General features: G+C 38.5%; 1 protein-coding gene across 21 annotated transcripts in view; it reads right to left on the bottom strand.

Annotated features, from left to right (window-relative positions):
* The window catches only part of RBFOX1 (RNA binding fox-1 homolog 1), a 2478424-nt gene that overhangs the window by 2038311 nt on the left and 420448 nt on the right, over positions 1-19665 (bottom strand). For all 21 annotated transcript variants that reach the window (XM_065558775.1, XM_008162566.4, XM_008162565.4 and 18 more), the window contains exon 2: positions 12054-12113. In XM_065558775.1, coding sequence (XP_065414847.1) covers positions 12054-12113 — 60 coding nt within the window. The remainder of the gene's footprint in view (positions 1-12053; positions 12114-19665) is intronic.

Genomic DNA, 19665 nt, shown 5'->3' with positions numbered 1-19665 from the left:
ACCCACAGCACAGTACTGAAGCTCTTAATGTCCACTATTCCATGTCAGGGCTTGCAGAGGTTCTGCAGTGCATGTAAACATACTGCAATGTAGGAAAGGACCAACTGATCAGACATAATGGTGGAGAATGTGATCCCATTCCTTCCTACTCCATTTCTGGCCTCACCTCTAAAGATGCAGTGCACATTGATCTGCAGTGATCTCCCAAAGACTGAGATCCACAGCATATAAGAGGCATAAAGCCCCTCATAGCATGGCCAAATCCTGCCCTACTTCTGCACAGTAGAAACTCCACTATTTCTTTTGTCTCTTGAGAGCTCTGTACCCACATGGCGGGGTGTAGATTTATCTGTCAATTCACAATACTTCATTCTTCACAAACTTCAGAAGTGGAGCCTAAGCCAAGGGGTTTTATTCACTATTCAGCCCAACTCCTGTGAGTTTCAGAGGGTGTTTTGCCTAAGCTAAAGGCAAGTAAGCACTGGTGCTTATGGCCCACTGAAGACACCTCCACAAGTGTAGCTTCACACTGAAGAAAATCCTCACTTGAAACTTTTATTTTAGTATCACAAAAAGCTTTCTTTCCCAATATACCGCCACAATCCTACATTATTTTTAATTCCGCATGTATAGTATCTTCTCCAGAACCAAATCCTGCATTATGGTTGAGAAGATGAAAAGATAGCTTCAAAAAGCGCAAACATCAATGGGGTCATTAATTCTGAGACCTGAACATTACGAATACAACGTCAATATGGTTAAATTTCATTCTGAAATATCCAGATAATTTATTCCTTCTGCAAGCTCAAACTGCCTCCCCCCTCTTCTCTTATGTCAAAAGCAGCATTGCCATCTCCAAGCATTCACAAATTGTAAGTCAGCTACACAAAAAACCTCATGATATTGGTTTAAAAGTACTTGAAATTTTAAAAATACATTTTGGATTCTTTTTATTTGCCTCTTGGTTTTTGACCCTTTAGGGTTCACTTTTTAAGGCTTTTTCTGCAGCCATGAAGGATAGAAACTTACTTTATTTTTTAAAATGAAAACTGAGATTCTCACATAATCATATGACTCCAGGAGCTGGTTCTTTAATAAAAAACACCAAATACCCCAAATTCATGACAAAATCGCCGTAGTTGGCAACATTGTAAACGTCCTAAATAAGTCTGGCCGGAAAACAAGAATTCTGTTTCAAGAAAGGAAGACAGAAAGACTGAATTGAGGTTTCAAAATTTGTTTTCATTCCACAAAAAAACAGAAATGAGACCTTTGGAAAAAAAACACGAGAGCAAAATCCGCCCAGAATAGTCAACAGTCTGGAGTTAGGGCACTCCCCTTGGATATGGGAGACCCAGATTCAAGTTCCTCCTGCTTTAGAACCATGGTATCCCATATCTATTCTAACCACTTGGCTATTGGTTATTTTGGGGTTTCTCTCTCTCTCTCTTGTTTTGACCAGAATTCCATCCTGGTCATGAGAAACCTGGCTGATGAAAAAAAAGTTTTGGTTTTGACAAATCTGCATTTCTGACTAGAAAACTTTTTTTTTTTTTATAAATTCCCATCCATATTTAGTCCTAAATATCCCAGTCCAGCTGCCAAAACCTCCACCTTCCTGCCATTGAAAAATGCTACTGCAATGCAATTATCCATTGTCAATTCAAACATTTCTGACACACTGAAAATATGGGGGCAACATAAATTTAATTTAATTTACTATCTAAATAAATTATACATGTACATGCTACTGTGCTGGCTGCATTATTTATCATGATATTTAATTCTATTCTTTATATTTATATTTATTTTATTTATATGGAAACTGCTGCAAAATATGCAGACTGCTGCATTTGAGTGCAGTCCAATCTGGGGGGCTTTGCGGCAAAATTAAAATCCAGTTTACTGGGGATACAAAGGGTACGTCTACACTGCAATGTAAGCTCTGGGTTAGTAGAACTCAAGTTAGCAGACCCTGGGTTTAACAACTTAGGGCTTGAGCATCTACACTCATTTGTAACCCAAGATTAGAAATTGTTCATCCCTGGGTCCCAACCTGGAGCTGCAGCATCTACATTTCATTATGCAGGTCCAAGTCCAACCACTATATCTCAGACTTTCTAACACACACTTAAAATATAGCTGCTCTAGCCCTTTGTTCATGGTGGAGTGTGAGAAAACTTGACTATCCAGAGGGCAAAAAGTCAGCCTGTGGGTTTGTGAACTACTTTTGGTGGGCTCCTGGAGCATGATTCCAGGAGGACAGCATCAGTCCTGAAAAGCAACAGAGATTGGATCCTGGGTCTTAGCTTGACTCAGGCTTAGATGTTGGATCCCCATGCGTCCTGGAACCCTAGGTTATTACAATTTGTGTGTAGATGAAAGGGAGGTAGGTTTGAGCCTGTGTTTGAACCCAAGTCTCAAACTGCAGTGTAGACAAACCCAAAGAGCTTTACCTACTATTGGGCACCTAAGGAAACAAGCGTAGTATAACATACATGGCAGGAGTCTATACAAATTTAGTTTCATGGGCATATTTCAAATAATATAGTGGTGGCTTGTAAGTAGGATTCATGCTCATTCTTTCTGCATATTCCTATTCACAGGAAAGTAACTTGGCAAAAGATAAGTTAATGTTCTAAAGCTACTCATGCAGACTTTCAAAATTAAGTACTGACTTTTCAGAAATAGGACACCTGCCATTTAAAATATTTTAAAAAAACCAAAATATTTTTATTTATATTTCTTATTTGCACCATGAATAAATTCATTGATTATATGACAAACTTTGGCAATAAAGAAAAGGTTATTTTAGAAGGTACACATTTCTCAAGCTAATAAAAACCACTTACATTATTTAAAGGGAGATCTATTAAACAGCTAGAAAATTCAACATTCATATAATTCTATGAACTTGATTCAGCACAGGGTAACTCCAGTTTTATACCAGTATAACTCCATTAATTTCAACAAAGCCACAGCAGTGTAACATTGGAGTAACAGAGTAGTGAATTTAACTTCTCTGAGTTTCAAATTTGTTATATTTGCATATAATATCTGTCATTAACAGCAGGCAAGCGCAGATTGTAATAAAAAATATCCAGAAAAAACTGTTCAGATTCTGGAACTGAAGACTTATTGAATCATTCATCCTCATATCCATTTGAATTCTCCTCTCTCAAGCCCCCCCTTTTAGTACTAGATTGTTCTATAAGCAATAATTTGGTATATTTGAGAAACATATGCATTCTGTCTCATCAGTCACAACACACAACTTTACAGGCCACAATACAGATAGTGTAATTCAAAGAGAAATAAACTCAGTTCTTAACTTCATTGTTTTTTATGCCACAATTGTGTGGTGCTAGAAAACCCAAGCAATATATCAATTCTTCTCCATCCCCTCCCTTCAATAGCTCAAACAGTGCTACCAAAATTGCCTGCATAATTCTCTTTGTCCAAAACAGGCACAAAAGTAATAATTAAAGTTCTGTAAATTATTGACAAGTCAAGCAAGGCAATTGGAATCCTGTTTTTAAAATGTTATTCTGACAAATGTAAGCATTTGAAGAGTAACAGGTTCTTGTAACACAAGCTCCAACAAAAGATTTGATCACAAGAATCAGACTCAAAATTTCAGGTAAATTACCAACAAATAGCCGGAACAGCCTTAAAGTTATTCTGCATGGTCTTGATTATTCAATGGAGTAATGCAACGTCTTTTACAATGACAGCAGTAAGCATTTTTAAATGCGCAGCTCAGATCATTTTCTGCTCTAAATAATACATTCTTCCACAAATGAAATCTTATTCCTCAAATCATTAATTTTCAAATGACATGAACCTAATTGGATTCTAAGAAATTAAAACAGAGATGGAAGCTTTTGTATAACCACAAACAATCTTTTAATGTTATTTTAGAGCTAACTCTTTAAGAGACTCTGACAAAGGCTCTGATAACTTCACCGTAGCTATTGAAGCATTGAAAGAAGCTTCAGCTAAGAGAGGACATATACACATAGGAAGACCCAGGAAACACCTTCTTTTAACTTGATCTTCTGGAAAAGAACTGGTGTTATCACTAAATACATAATAATTAAATTTTAAAACAAAAAGTTGTTTCAAACCAAAACCTGAACTTTTTCAAAACTGTCAAAATGGTAAGTTTGTTAAAACTGACCCTTTCTCAAACTGCTGCAGTTCCAACGAATCTGCATTTTCTGATGCTAAAGATTTAATCGAAAATTTCCCAACCAGGTCTACTGATGAACAAATAATCAATAGGCACCAAAATATCCCCAAATCAACACCCTAAAGCAATCAGAAGTCTGGAAAAGAAAGTACAATTCTGTTCCTCAAAACATGCAAGCACAAAACTAAAGCAGTGACTTCCTTAACTTAGAATTTGATCTTGCAAATATTTTATGGTTATCTTCGCTCACAAGAGCAGCAGCAAGAGCCAGGAGTATTAGTAATACCTCTCAACTTGTCATGGCTCAAATGCCAACTATAGACCCTAATGTTTGTTTCCTAGAAACTGAAAATCCTGTTAGATTTCTTGCTTTGATGCAAGTCACTCTTTCTATAACCTCAGTTTCATGGTTCTTCCTGTGATGTAAGTAATTTTCAATAATGAAAGCAGGGGCACACAAATTTGAGTGGAAGGAGGGCAACGTTGGGACTCAGTGAGTGACATCTCTCAAAATGAGGTACATTTGGATACCCGTGGTATTAACTTAGCACCTCGAGGCCTCAACCACACTCAGGGTCACATTGTGCTAGGCAGTGTACAAACACAGCAAGTGAGAGTCTTTGTGTCTAAATAGATAACAAGGAAAAAGGGGGCACTGTTATCTCTTTTTACTAAAGAGTAACTGAGGCAGAAAAGATTAGTGGCCGTATTCACAAGGACTTAGGCACCTACCTGGAATCTTAGGAATTCACAAAACCCCTGTTCAGAAGCCCCCAAGACCCATAGGTGCCTAGAATTGTTTGGCATCTACATGTTTGCAGTAGGAGTTCCCTAAGCACCTATATTTATGCCTTTAAACACACACACAGTGCAGCCCCACACCAGGTATCATGACACCGAAGTGCCAGAGTGATGCACAAACCAGGAGAAGATAGGCATTCCTCTGCCTAACTCACCTGCAGGGCCCAATCTGGTAAGCAGATTCAGATCTCATCTACTGGATTAGGCCCCTTTAGAGAAACTTACACAAAACGGGAGGAAGCGGTGGATCAACTCCCTCATAACTTTTAGCCCAGTGGTTAGGATACTAACATGGGATGGGGGGAGATGCTGGTTCAAGCAGGGTTGGCGCTACCATTTTTGCCGCCCCAAGCGGAGAAAAAAAAAAAAAAGCCGCCCGAACTGCCGAAGCAAAAAAAAGCCTTCCAAACTGCTGAAGCAAGAATGGGCTGCCCCAAGAGGGGACGGAATGCTACCCCTTAGCATGTGCCGCCCCAGGCATGTGCTTCCTCCGCTGGTGCCTGTAGCCAGCTCTGGGTTCAAGTCCCCTTTCCACCTGAGGGGGAAGAAAGGATTTGAACTAGGATTTTCCATCTCTCAAGTGAGTGCCGTAGCCACTGGGCTACAGGATGTTCTAATGTGGAGCTCCTGTTACGCTGTTCCACGGTGAATAAATAATATAAAAAGTCAATAGAGCAGGGCATAGGCTCAAATGGCATAGGCACCTACTGCCAAGAGAGGGTTCACAGCTGAGAATCCGAAGCACAGGTAGATGCCTCCGTGCAGCCCAGTATTAGGCTCCTATCTCCGAGAGAGGGGCGGGGCTTAGCACATCCCTTCAGCTTGGCACCTCCCATTGGCTAGGTTTGGTAAAAGGTGTCACCTAGTGTGCTGGCTTTTGAAAATGGCATTCTGAGGCTCTTCTCTCCCCACATTCATTGTACAGGAGCTAAGGTGAATCTCAGTGATTTTCTCAGAACCTAAAAGATAGGCATTGTTATACCGGGAGTCACCATGCCTGAGTTTCCCTGGGAATCTCGCCCTGAGTGACTTGACCAAGGTCACACAGGAAATCCGTAGCAGAGCCGGGAATTTAACCCAAGTCTCGTGAAATCTAATGCTAACAATCTCAAGGCCATCCTCCCTCTGAGCATTGCACACTGGAATGACCCTTTAGTAAGAGGTGCCCTTCAGATTCCTAAAGGAGAATTGTTTCTCCTGTGTCTCAGTGATCTCCAGGTATGGTAGGGCAGGTGAGCTGCTTGAAAATGTTTATAGGACAAGTTCAATAATGAAGCAACCATGTCTGAGTATTTTTTATATACCATTGGAGCCAAGGACGATAAAGTCTCTAATAAAGCAGCTGACTGCTATAAAACTCTCATTTTTGGAGGGGATTACTACTATTATAACATGTATTTGATACTGCCTAATAGGTTTTTAAACTGGAACAGCTGCACAGGAATATCTTTTCCTTGATGGTTAGCAACCATTTTCCCCTCGGATCAGAATGCAAGAATGTGTCATTTCATGTTTGGAATTTCCTGTAGTAACAACTGTATTAGATTAGCGTTCTGTGTTATGCAAAGTAGAGTAGATTGTTGCTGCTGTTTCACAACCAACTGGCTCACACTGTAGCTCTATGAATTCATGATCTGTTGTAATTCACGTCAAGCATTGTGTGAAATATGACTCTATGTATCACAATTTGATAAACAGGAAATGATGAAGGATGAAATAGGGTACACTGTTTACAGTAGAACATATAAAGCTTGATTTTCAGAGGTGCTGAGCACCTGCAGCTCCTGCTGACTTCAAATAGAGTTGCAGGCAATTATCATCTTTCAAAATCATGCTCCTAGTGTACACATCATTTTATATAAACTTATTTTATGGAACACTCATTTCATAGCAGAAATGTAATTTTGTGTAAAATAGTTTAGTAAATGGTAAGTTCCTTATAAATAAAGAAGACATACATGCTCATTTCTGTCCTTTAAATCAATGCATGGTAATTCCTCTCGATCCTATTCAGTGTAATTTTCAAATAAATGATATGAGCACCTACTGCAAGTATTTTGGAATTACATGACATTCACCAACCTCTTCTCTCTTCTCCATGTACCTCCCCTCACTTAGTTAAAATTTTATATTGTAATGATGCATCTATCATTTTTATACTGAAGAGGCATATTGTAAGAACTGCACAAATAGAGGAATCATTTTTCTACTAGTATTTATTCAAATTCAAAAGCAAGATTTATATATGATCATTTTTGTAATGATTTCATGGCCCCATTTTTGGCACATATTCACTCACATGCTTCACATTTTTGCCAAAAGCAAATTTATACACATGATTTTAAATGTCAGAAATACTGGATTTGCAAATTCTACAATCAAACTACTGAAGATTTGTGCTGCATTGATTAGTTACATAAAAATCAATCAATCAGGAAGAATACTTCATTACATAGACACCACACCATAAATTGTGAACATTCAGAATTTACAGAGATAATCCATAAACCAAGAAATATTAATTGATTATATTTGGGAATCAATTAATTTGGGAATTTTCACAGATCCCTTCACAGACAGACAGCAAACAGGAAAAAATAACTGAAAATCAACAAATTATTCATTGTCAATTCTTACTTAGCTTTACCAAAAAGACCTAGCTCTTTTAAAGTTTTCACTCATCTATTTCTGCACCCTCCCTGCACTTAATGTTTAAAACATCAATATTGAGCACCACCTTCACTTTAATCATGTATACCATAAATATAAGTACACTTCTTCTTAGCAAGGGAAGTGCCCTAACTCACTTCTCTAGTGTTCTCCTCCCCCGCCTCAACTCAGTCCTACTTTCACTTCTCAGCTCTGATCTTCAAGTTATCCTCAAACTTTTTGCATAGATTGGATATTTATCCATAACACACACTACAGAACTACAAGATAATGCAAGAGCAGTGATTCAAGCAATGACAAAAGTACCAATTTCACTAAAGGCTAGACTGAAAATTGAGTTGGACCAAATGATAGAAAACGCTATCATTTTCATCTCACTTTACTACACTCTGCAAATCTGCCTACTATCACCTCTGCAACAGTGGTCGCATCTACCATTAGCTTGACACTCACTCTGATGATCTCTCCTTCATGCATTTGTCACTTCATGCCTTGATTACTGCAACTCCCTCCTTTTATGGCCTCGCAAAATCATCCATATCCAAACTCCTGTGTGTTCAGAATACTGCAGAACAGCTTCTCCCCCGTTACATGCAAACACTATAATATAATCCCTGTCACAAGAAAATGAATTACTGATGGGTTTCTCCATGTCTAATAAAAATTTGGAATTACTGAGGTAATAAAAAAAATGAGTCTGTATGCCACTTAAATGAACCCTCAGTTCAACTCATTTTCTTCCTGAAAATATGTATTAAACTCTCAGGTAAAACTAAGTTTTTTTATTGAGAACACTGACTTATTGATCTATCTCCTTTGCCTGCTTTTCCCTTGCCACTGCAATATTCTGGTAACAATCAGAAAATCTGAGTCCGTTCTTAGACCTTTTTTCCCTTTTTTTTTTTTTAATAAAGTCAATTTACTACTAGTGAAATGTACTAGACTGACAGCACTGGAAATTGAAACTCTCTAACAGGGAGATAGTTCAGTCTCCATGCTCATTCAGTCTTTGGCTTCTGATGAAACTGGAAAGAAGGGTGCCAATTAATTCCAGATGAGGTGCTGGCTTTTTGTAATGTGGATATCTGTCCACTGGAAAATGGACTGAGTTCATGGACTCATTTCACATAATCTGGTTAATAGCTATGTGGTAATTATCTTTTGATCCTTATCCAACCTAGATCGTGCTTGAAACGAAAACCTATAGGTGAAAGACTTCACATTTGGTATCACTTTTTGAGCTATTCATTCTCTTTCAGGGAAATACAAAGTTATGCAAACATTCGGCCTAGTTCTGCAAAAACTTGTGTGTGAGAGTAACTTTCTCGTGAGGATAATCTCATTGAATTCAATGAGACTATTCATAGTAATAAGTGTTTGCAGGGATATGTCCAACACTTTGCACAGTTAATAGTATTATTATGTAACATACAAGGTGTCTAGCATCTTTTTAGTTGGCACTCAGGATATAATGCTCAGAATAAGACCTCTAAATATTTCAGAAGGCAATGCACATAGTACAGCACTTGAGGAGCAAGTAAAAACATCAGTACCATCCTAATAAATCAACCCAGTGATCCATATACAGCAGTATCACATATCTAACGATAGTCAATACCAAATATTTCTGATGAAAGTATGAACCCTCACAGTGAATCATTTCTTTCCATACTATGTTATTGGGACAAATTTCTTCCTGATCCAGTCTGCTATATCAGCATCTGCCCTGAAGCATGAAAGCTGATAATTATCTATCCTTCCTTGTTTATACAGATCTTATAAACATGTGCTCAGGTAAGTAGTGCTTATTGACATGAATAATTCCATTCATTTCCATCACATGGGCAAGAGTTTGCAGGATCCGGTCATTTAGTTCCTTTTCCTCACACAAGTCCATTTTTAAATGGAGGATACAGCTCTCCTGGATAATACAGAAATTTGATAGTCAACCACCTAAAATGTTTGTTGCATGCAACTGGATACCCAATTGCCTAGCATCTCTCAGTTCCCCATATCCACTGAGAAATTAGACATTGCCATGGCATACTGGTGTGTCGTAATTATTGTACAGAGAAATCAACTAACTTAGTAATAGCTGATTGCAATTTTCTATATGAGGAAGCTTTCCTGTGGTGCCCAGATTCTATTAGACACAAGACAAGACAGTATCAGAGCTATTAGGAAAACCATTATGACTCCCTAATTCTTGGCCCTTGACCCAGTTATTGTACACATTAGAGCAGACTGAGCATGCTCTAAATTGCACCTGCTGGCTGTAGTTCTTAAGGATCCCAGATGGAAATAAATGGAGCATGCTCCCATAACCAAAACACACCTCCCCACCCCTAGCATGCCTCATGTGTGGTGCTGATGCAGGCATAGGAGACTGCTCATCTTCTGGGGCCTCCTTCCCACTGGGAAAATTCCCAGTAGGTTAATTGTGAGAGATTTATCTTCCCTTGTACTGCTCAGGTGATATGCAGGGAGAAGATCAGAGCATAGAATCTGCACATATATTCACATGCCCAAATGTTTTATAAAATGTGGTAAAAAATACATACTTTTACCATTATGGGATCATATTTAAAAATGTGAAACCCATTCTGCCACTGTTGCTTTCTGCAACTACAGAGTCAGCAGAATTAAACCCAGCGGTTAGAGGTTAGCATACTGACATTTGGTTTAGAGGGATTTTTTGCTGAATACTGTTCATCCAGTGCCCCCATTATGCTATGTCCACAGGAAGAAAGATTTACACATTCAAGTTCCAAAATAAATAAAATAAATATTTAAAAAAACAGCAACTCACTTTACCCAGTTAAGAAAATGCACACCCAAGTTCCTGCTCCAGTATGATTTCAGAACTGATTTGAAAATGAGCTAACTGGCATGTGAGTGACATTTCCCCCACTGATATGGACTGCAATATAGTAGTCTCCTCCTGAGTCAAGATTCCAGCCTGTCTTACAGTGGTGTGAATCCAAAATAACTCCCCCAGATCCAATGGAGTTATGTTGTATTTTACACCAGTGTAACTCAGATCAGAGCACAGCCCCAGGTGTCTAGGACAGACATTCTTACAAAACATTAACAAAGATTCCATGATAGTTAACTAAACATTACGTGGGTATGACATTGGGATAATACATCTTTAGAAGTTCTTATTAGAAAAGTCTGTAATGGCAGCATTGAAGTGTCATCGTTAATCTGCGTCAGTTGTCTTTATTCTGCAAATTGCTTGATAGAGCAGTACAAATACCTCTGTATCACGTTCGCCCATTTCTGGCTAAGTGGGGCTCTGATAGAATACATCACTTCCAGAAATGAGTATGTCATTTCCTGAACTGAGCCTTTCTTCAAATATTAAGTCATTATATTATGGAACCAATGCGTCAACCTACTTGACATCCTAGAACTTTGAGGAAGAAGGGTAGAGTCTGATAATCTAGTGGTTTGGTGTTCACGTTTTTAGAAGAAAATCAGGTAATGAAATCATTTGAGCATCTCTACAATTATTCACACCTAACACCTTTTTTCCGCTTCATCCATTACCAAGCTTAGATGATTTTATATATATACACACACACATATATGAAGAAGCCACTGAAACCAGAGGCATTTTACTGTATATGATCTGCACAGGTGTAACAAAATATTAATTTCCTTACCATGTGACTTGACTGCTCTCTTACAGGTATTATCTCTGTGTTACTATTCATGGTACATTGTTAGACCTGATTTAGTAACTAAGAATAATGGCTTACTGTGCCTCAAAAAGCACAGCCCTGCACATTTTGTGCACTGGGAATCTCACCAGGACACTCAATCACTCCTGGAAATCTGAGGGAGCACAGCCACTGTACCACCATATTGGAAAGGGTAGCATATTCTCCTTTATGATCCCAGCCATCTCTCATGGCTGGTTGTAAAACCACCTAGCTGGGCCTCTTCCTTACCTCTGGGCCCACCCCTTTATGGTGGAGATGCCACTAGTCAGGAGCAATCCTTGGTATTCAAGAAACTGCGAAGGCCGCTGTTGTACACAACTTCTCTCCCTTTCCCCAGGAGTCAGACACTGCCTCACCCTAAATCAGTCTGCTGATGCAATGCAAGCACTAACATAGAAGATGGATTTACTGGATCGCTAATGAACTCAGATTTCAATGATTCAAGTCAACTTTCCTCCGTTTGGTGAGCAGGTCAGATGTTTGCTAATACTATATATTCAAGTATTTGAGAACATCTAGCAAACTCAAACACAGTTACTTCAAGAGCAGTAAGATCTGTCTGAGGTAAAATCGCTTCCAGTGATTGATGGCTGAAGCACTATAGAGAAGAATGCAAACACTGTTACAGAAGGCAATCTGTACAGCAAAATGCTTTTACTTACTGGACCTTGAGGACTGTTCCTGGCACTGGAAGCCAAAGTCATACCGTCAGATTTATAGTCCTGAAAAGAGGGAAGGAGGGAAAGAGATTAAACAGAATATTTTGTACTTTACATAAGAGGAATTAAAATTGGCAAAAAGTACATTGCAAAGCAGAGCTCAGAACCATGCTCATGGTACTATTAATTTCAGTTATAGCCATACCTATTCATTTTAGGTACTTGTATGGCTCATTACCTTAGTATCTCAGTGCCTTTTTTAAAAAATATAGCTATCTTCACGAATTCTCTGTGAGGCAAGGCAGTACCACTATCCGCATTATTCAGATGGGGAACAGAGAGACTAAGTGATTTGCCCAAGGTCTCACACAAAGTCTGTGGCAGATCAAGGAATTGAACCACGATTTCCTGAATCCCAGGCTAGTAACAAAACCATACCGTCCTTTCTATCATGTGATGTATTGATATAGTGTTATGTTAGTACTAAAACCTGTATGAATTTTGTATTCATAATTAACTCATAACTCAAAGTTAGCACTTAAATTAGTTGAAAAGAATATTGTTCAAACTAATTTGTTTTACTTATGATGCCGAACACAGTTTGTGATCATAAAAGTAAAATAAAATACTCTCAATCCTTATATTTATTCCAACTTGAGGAATCATGTCTCATCCCACTGAGAATGGTTCAGAACAAAAATACATCCACATCACTATCTTTCAGGACACAGTGACTTCTTTTTTTAAACTTTACACAAACAGTACTATTTTTTCCACCTGTTCTAATCATGAGTTGTAATTTACCCATTTTTCACCTACCCACAAAATTATACCATAGAGTCTCTCTATGCCTCATTAGATACCATCTGACCCATTTCCACTCTCTTTTGTATATAACTTCTGAATTTGCCTTACTAGAGTCAACGCTCTAGTGCTGTGCTGCTAGAAGAGAAAAGTACAACAAGAAAAGCAACTAACAGGAAGGTCAAAAGGTGTAACTTAATGCAAGCAAATAATTCAAAATGTGTTTCCTGTCAGTAAGATTAGGTAGCATGCTGAAGTGAAGTGGTGAAGCCAGTTTAAATGTTCAGGAATGAAAGTCTGATGAGCTGAAACTGGTGGGCCCAGTGAAGACAAGAGATCTACTGGGTCTTGAAAAGATATTAAGCTTTTCATTCCAAAGAGAACTTCTCCTATACATTATAAAGTTTTGAAGTAGACCAAAATAGCTAAACAATAACGAGTGATGATGTATTTATAGGAGAATGTAGCATGGTTTAATGGATGGAGCACAATATAAGAGGAAGTGCGTTTCTAATTCCATTGCTTCCCTGGTGACCTTGGATCATTTCGCTTCATGTCCCAATTTTCCCACCAGTAAAATTTGGACAATCCATTTCCTTATTTCAATTCATTAATGTTTGTGAAGTTGGAGGAAATCCCTTGGAGGAAAGGCACCTAGAAATAAATGCAGTTTTGTTACTGGAGCCTTGGAGAATTTGTGGGCTAAAAGGGTCAACATGGCCCATGGGATCAAGAACATTCTCAGTATTCTTACCATTTGGGGAGGGATAGCTCAGTGGTTTGAGCATTGGCCTGCTAAATCCAGGGTTGTGAGTTCAATCCTTGAGAGGGCAACTTAGGGATCTGGGACAAAATGAGTACTTGGTCCTACTACTGAAAGCAGGGGGCTGGGCTCAATGACCTTTCAAGGTCTCTTCCAGTTCTAGGAGATAGGATATCTCCATTAATTTTAACACTTCATCATATTAAACATCAAGGGATGCAAGAGTACAATTTATGCAATTACTGTATTATAGTCTTCCTCTCTCTAGAGCCAGCATGCTAGTTGGCAGTCTGTAGCCATATTATTAAGAATTTGTGTGCATCCCAGTCTGTTTATATGTTGTTTACACTTTGTACGAAGTCTCCAGCTGTAAACTTATGAAACAGGGAAAGGTGCCCGACTACTCCCAAGAACACCAAATAAGACTGGAGACAAAGTGCTGCAGTCTGCCTCATTACATTTCTCACAGCCATGATGGGTGTAAACAAGGAGATTATGGCTAACAGATTTTCGAAGATTCCAACCTTACCAAAACACCTGAAAACCAGCATATCATCTATTTCATTTTCCCCCAAACTCCAGGATTTAATGACAAACTTGCTTCTGTGTCAGCCACTCAGTTCTTTACCACTGATGTACGTTCCTTTCTGATGTTTTCCTAGCATTTATTGAACCTTAACCCCTCTCCTTGCTTTCAATCACCCTACATCTTATCCTGTCATTTATTATCAGTCCTACCTTATGTTACTCAATGTCTCCATCCAGACACCCTGCCACTCACCTTTTATCCTTACTCCTTTGTTAAGTACATTAGGTTCTATCTCATTTGAACACACACACGTTGTATAATATATACCCATCTATTGAAATTCAGCATTGCCCTCCCTTTTAATTAGCTTTCTTCATCTCTTTAGGGAGCAAACCTGCAGCAGGTTGCACGGTTGACCTTATTTTATAGTTTCAGAACTCTAAAATTTCGAGATCATAGGACAACCATTTTGCAAGTGTGTTGCAGGTGGTAAACTCCCCAAAAGAAGCAGACTGACAGAGCTAACAAAGAAAATAGATTTCACTCTGCTCGTTCTGTGCTTTTCTACATGGACAATATTGTGTCATTGTAGCCTATATCGTACACAATGTAGATGCGATTTATTTTATATAGTGTCTCTCAAATTACTGCACAGATCTGTGAAACATGAACAAATTAAGATAATAAAAATGTTTGGACTGATGTTGCATAAATGATTAATTTATTTATATAGAGAGAGATAGCGCAAGATCGTGAGTATAACACATATACTTGGAAGACTTCTGTGCCTCATGTGTTTTTACATATGTTAGTAGTCGTAAGGCTGGGCATGCAGAGCCAGAAAATAAAACTGGTGAGGCTCTCCATGCAGTGGCTATATATTGTAGGTACCCAATTCTCCCCAAACAGTCCCTTGGCCATTAAAGGTAATAAACAATATCCTCAAAAACAGGTAAGGGAAAATGTGGTAGGCTACCCTGAGTAGCCCAACAACACTAGGGCTTGACTTTAGTTCCAGGTCCTTGGTCAAGAAATATCCTTCATTTTTCCTCAAACCCTTCTCTCTGCTTCCTTTTGAAGTAGATGGAGACAATTACTGATTCTCAGCAGCTGACTCCACCTGCCTCCTTAAGTAAGAATATATAGTTGTGGCTTTTGGTAGACAAGCTTTCCTCCATCCCCCCCAAGGATGATCATAATAAGTTCCACATATAAACCATTTCCCTGTACACCGTGCCATGTAGTACCATTCATATCTGAAACAAACTACTGTTCAAGTCATGGGTCAATAGGACCACTTTCAGACCTGTTCTTAGGAGTCAGCAGCCAATATAAATAATGTCTCACGTACAACCAGGATTGGTCAAATATCATGCTATTTACCTGTCATTTATATGTGAATACTATATATTCTTGTTTGACTTGGATTCTTACAGGAAATGGAGCCTACAGCCATGTGTTTGACCCTACACAAGAAAGGATAACCCCAGTTTTTTCTTCTCACTATAAAGTTTATACTGTGACCCTATCAGCACCTCTTCCAGGCAATGCCTCTCCAGTTCCTTTTTTTTCCTTATTCATTTCTATTTTGTGATGGTTACTGCCTGGTATTCAAAGATGGAATCACACCAGCCACTTCCACGTTTCTATCAGGGCCTAATCTGTGTTGAACCGGGCCACTATGCTGTCTACTCATCAGCCCCTCTTTCCAGATGTCATGTACAATTTCCTTCACTACCCATCTGCCTCTACATCAGTCAGGAAACACCATTAAAATGTTCACTAAGACGCTTATACAGGACACATCCTTCCCCCCACTCCTCCAAAAGAAAATTCAACGTAAATGTCAGCCCCCAGACACAACCATCCATTCTTCTGCCTTTAATCTGAGGAATAAATTGTCTCTCTCTTCCCAGGTGTTAAAAATCTGAGCTCTCCCTGAGGCTAAGAAATCAATGCAAGTAAGATCCATACTTTTTTTTTCCCCTTGGAACACTACCACTTCCAGCAATTTATTTGACTGACTATGCCTTCTATTACCATGTAAATTGTTTGAGACTGCAGGGGGAAAAAAAAGTATTAATCTCCCCTCAGTAAGTCATAAAATAAAGAAATCAATTTCAAGGTCAATTTAGTCTAAATAACACCTGCTGCCCTTTTGGTAACATGCAGACTCCTCTGAAACGCAAAGTTGCTGTCTATAATGGCATCAATATGCAGCTCCAGAAAACGATGTTTCACATAAGTCAAGGCAGCATACAATACAGTACAGTCTGTCTTCAATGCACTGAGTGGGAGCTCAGAGAGGATTCAAACCAGGTCACTTGTCATCTTACATTCCCCAGCATAAGCATGAAGCCTCACAAGAGAAAAATAAAACCATGAAGCTTTCTGCCTTTAAGGCCTGACCCTGTGAGGTGTAGGGCATTTCCTGAGATTCCAGTGGTAGTTGAGTCTTCTCAGCTCCTTGCAGGAGCTTTCAGACCCACACAGGATTGGGCCTCAGATCAGTTTCATTCAAGGAATTACTAGAGGTGATCATTTTTTTTTCCTTCCAACAGAAAATTTCAGCTTTGGAACCCTCCAAATTTTCAGCCAAAATCCAAAATTTCAGGCAAAAGGTTTTTGACAAAAACATGACGTTTTCTGCGGAAAGTGGATACATTTTGTGAAAATGTTTACTTCACCGAAAACTCAGTTTTCAGATGAAAAACAGTTTGAGAGAAAATTTTCAATTTTCCCTAGAAAACATACAAATATTCCATAGTGATGATAATGCCCTTTTGTTCCGATTTTGTGTCTCTCTCACTCACTGTATCCTGTCCTTTGGATTTTTGCTAAGCATCACAAATCTTGTGTTTACTCTTTAGCTGGTCAGAAAGCGCTGCTAAAAATTAAATTTCAGTGAAAGATGGAAATGAAAATTTTCATTAATTTTTTAACCCCACCATTTCTTGACCAGCTCTTGCTTACACAAATCTTGCCTCTTTCGCAGCCAAGATTTATTCTTACTTGATGCTTGTACTGTAAGCCATCATTAGGTACGTCCCTATGCTGCAAAATTCAGATTCAGATCCGTAACTAAACTTCCCTTACATTTGGGAACGTTCAGAACCGGCGTTTTGATTGAGATGCTTCTAGCCCTTCCCTGGTCAGGGTGCTGAATTTGTGACATTACAACCATACCATCAGACTGTGAAATCCAAAGTACCCATTTTCAAGTGGAACAGGATCCCAGCTGCCCCCTGGCCACCATCCCCTAGCCAAACCTGCTAGAGCCCTCTCCATGCATTTACATTATAAATATATAAACACACACCTTTATTAGATCTGATCAAAAATAGTGACATTTATTTGTGAATTTTGGGACAATCTTAATTTTTAAAAAATCTTGTAAAAATTCAAAATATGCTATAAGGCTTCCGATATGCTATGGCGTTTGTGAACTTTTTTTGTTTTTAAGAAGAGAAGAATAATGCGAGATACTTTCATTTTCCAACCAAGGGCAATAAGCGAATCAAAGCAAAAGAAAATTAGGGAGATTAAAAAATAATTGAATGTAGAGGATAATGTGGCTTCCATCAGATCTTTTGAGAAAGTTTTTGTAGCTTAAAATCATGAACCTGCACACCGCTGATATTTAATGTAAACTACTTTATGAAACCTTAATATCAAAAGCCATTGAAGATAATGGTTTTGTATTGGGAATTGCTAATACAATTGCTGAATCAATGATTCAAGAAATAAATTTGAGACTAAATGTAATAAGCATTTTAATCTAATGTTATAATATATAAAATGTTAGGACAAGCATTCCTTTCGCAATTTTACATCAGTAATGACACAAAAGGATTGAATGGGAAAATAAATAAAGCCCTGCAATACCTAATCCAAAACACTCCAAAACACTTTAGAGATCTCATGGAAACTTAGGCACACAGAAGATAACATAATAAAAAGCTAAGATTGTAAGCTCTTTGGGTCAGGAACTGTCTTTTTGTTCTGTGTTTATACAGCACCTGGCACAACGTGGTCCAGATGCACAACTAGGGCTCTGTGGTGCTACAATAATACAATAAGTAATAGTTGTATATTTGTTAACATCAATGGGAACTGATCTCAAGGACTCATTGGAGACTTGCAGCATGAAAGTATGATCTAAGAAATAAAAATTTTATAGAAAATTGTCTCCAAAATAGACTAGTCAGACAAAGGCTCAGAAATGCTTCACAATGAAACCATAGAAAGAATGTGATGAAATGCTGATGAAGAGATAAAAAACATTAAGAATTCAAGAAATCCAGAAATGCTCCTAACTGCTAGGGATGAAATTAATTGTTAAATATTTCCTAGCCCTAGAATAGCAAGTGAAGCCGGTAAATAATTACAGGGTATGTTGTGAAATGAACTGGGAGAACATGGCAAAGCAATTGGAGTGTTGAATAAATATTTTCTAAATGGAATCACGAAGAGTGCTAAAATTAGAACGTCTAATATTGATTGTCAAGTATCAGAGGGGTAGCCATGTTAGTCTGAATCTGTAAAAAGCAACAGAGGGTCCTGTGGCACCTTTAAGACTAACAGAAGTCTGCTTGTGGCACCTTAGAGACTAACAAATTTATTAGACCATAAGCTTTCGTGGGCTACTGCCCACTTCTTCGGATGCATATGTTCCACTCTATATGCATCCGAAGAAGTGGGCAGTAGCCCACGAAAGCTTATGGTCTAATAAATTTGTTAGTCTCCAAGGTGCCACAAGTACTCCTGTTCTTTTTGCGGATACAGACTAACACGGCTGCTACTCTGAAAGAAGTCTGCTGTTAGTCTTAAAGGTGCCACAGGACCCTCTGTTGCTTTTGACATTGATTGGTTATCTCTTGCACAGGATTACTTCAGGTTTACTGAGGCACAAGCAGTCAGTAACCCACAAGTCTCTGAGGGACATTTATCCAAGAGTGTTAAAAGAAAAGCAGGGAAAATCTGTAGATTAATGATAATAATCACAGAGACGTCACAGTTTAAAGAGCTCAGTCTTGCCTTGTGATACCACCACATGTTGGAAAATCAGCTACTGCCTTTCTGTGTACATAGCTGAGATTGGCAAACCTCATGTTTGTTTCAGAGTAGCAGCCGTGTTAGTCTGTATCCGCAAAAAGAAGAACAGGAGTACTTGTGGCACCTTAGAGACTAACAAATTTATTAGAGCATAAGCTTTCGTGGACTACAGCCCACTTCTTCGGATGCATACAGAATGGAACATATATTGAGGAGATATATATACACACATACAGAGAGCATAAACAGGTGGGAGTTGTCTTACCAACTCTGAGAGGCCAATTAATTAAGAGAAAAAAGACTTTTGAAGTGATAATCAAGCTAGCCCAGTACAGACAGTTTGATAAGAAGTGTGAGAATACTTACAAGGGGAGATAGATTCAATGTTTGTAATGGCTCAGCCATTCCCAGTCCTTATTCAAACCGGAGTTGATTGTGTCTAGTTTGCATATCAACGAGAGACT

Source organism: Chrysemys picta, chromosome 10 (genome assembly GCF_011386835.1).
Source record: "Chrysemys picta bellii isolate R12L10 chromosome 10, ASM1138683v2, whole genome shotgun sequence".
NCBI lineage: Eukaryota > Metazoa > Chordata > Testudines > Emydidae > Chrysemys > Chrysemys picta.
The sequence above is the reverse complement of the archived record's forward strand: the minus strand, read 5'-3'. Positions and strand labels throughout refer to the sequence as shown.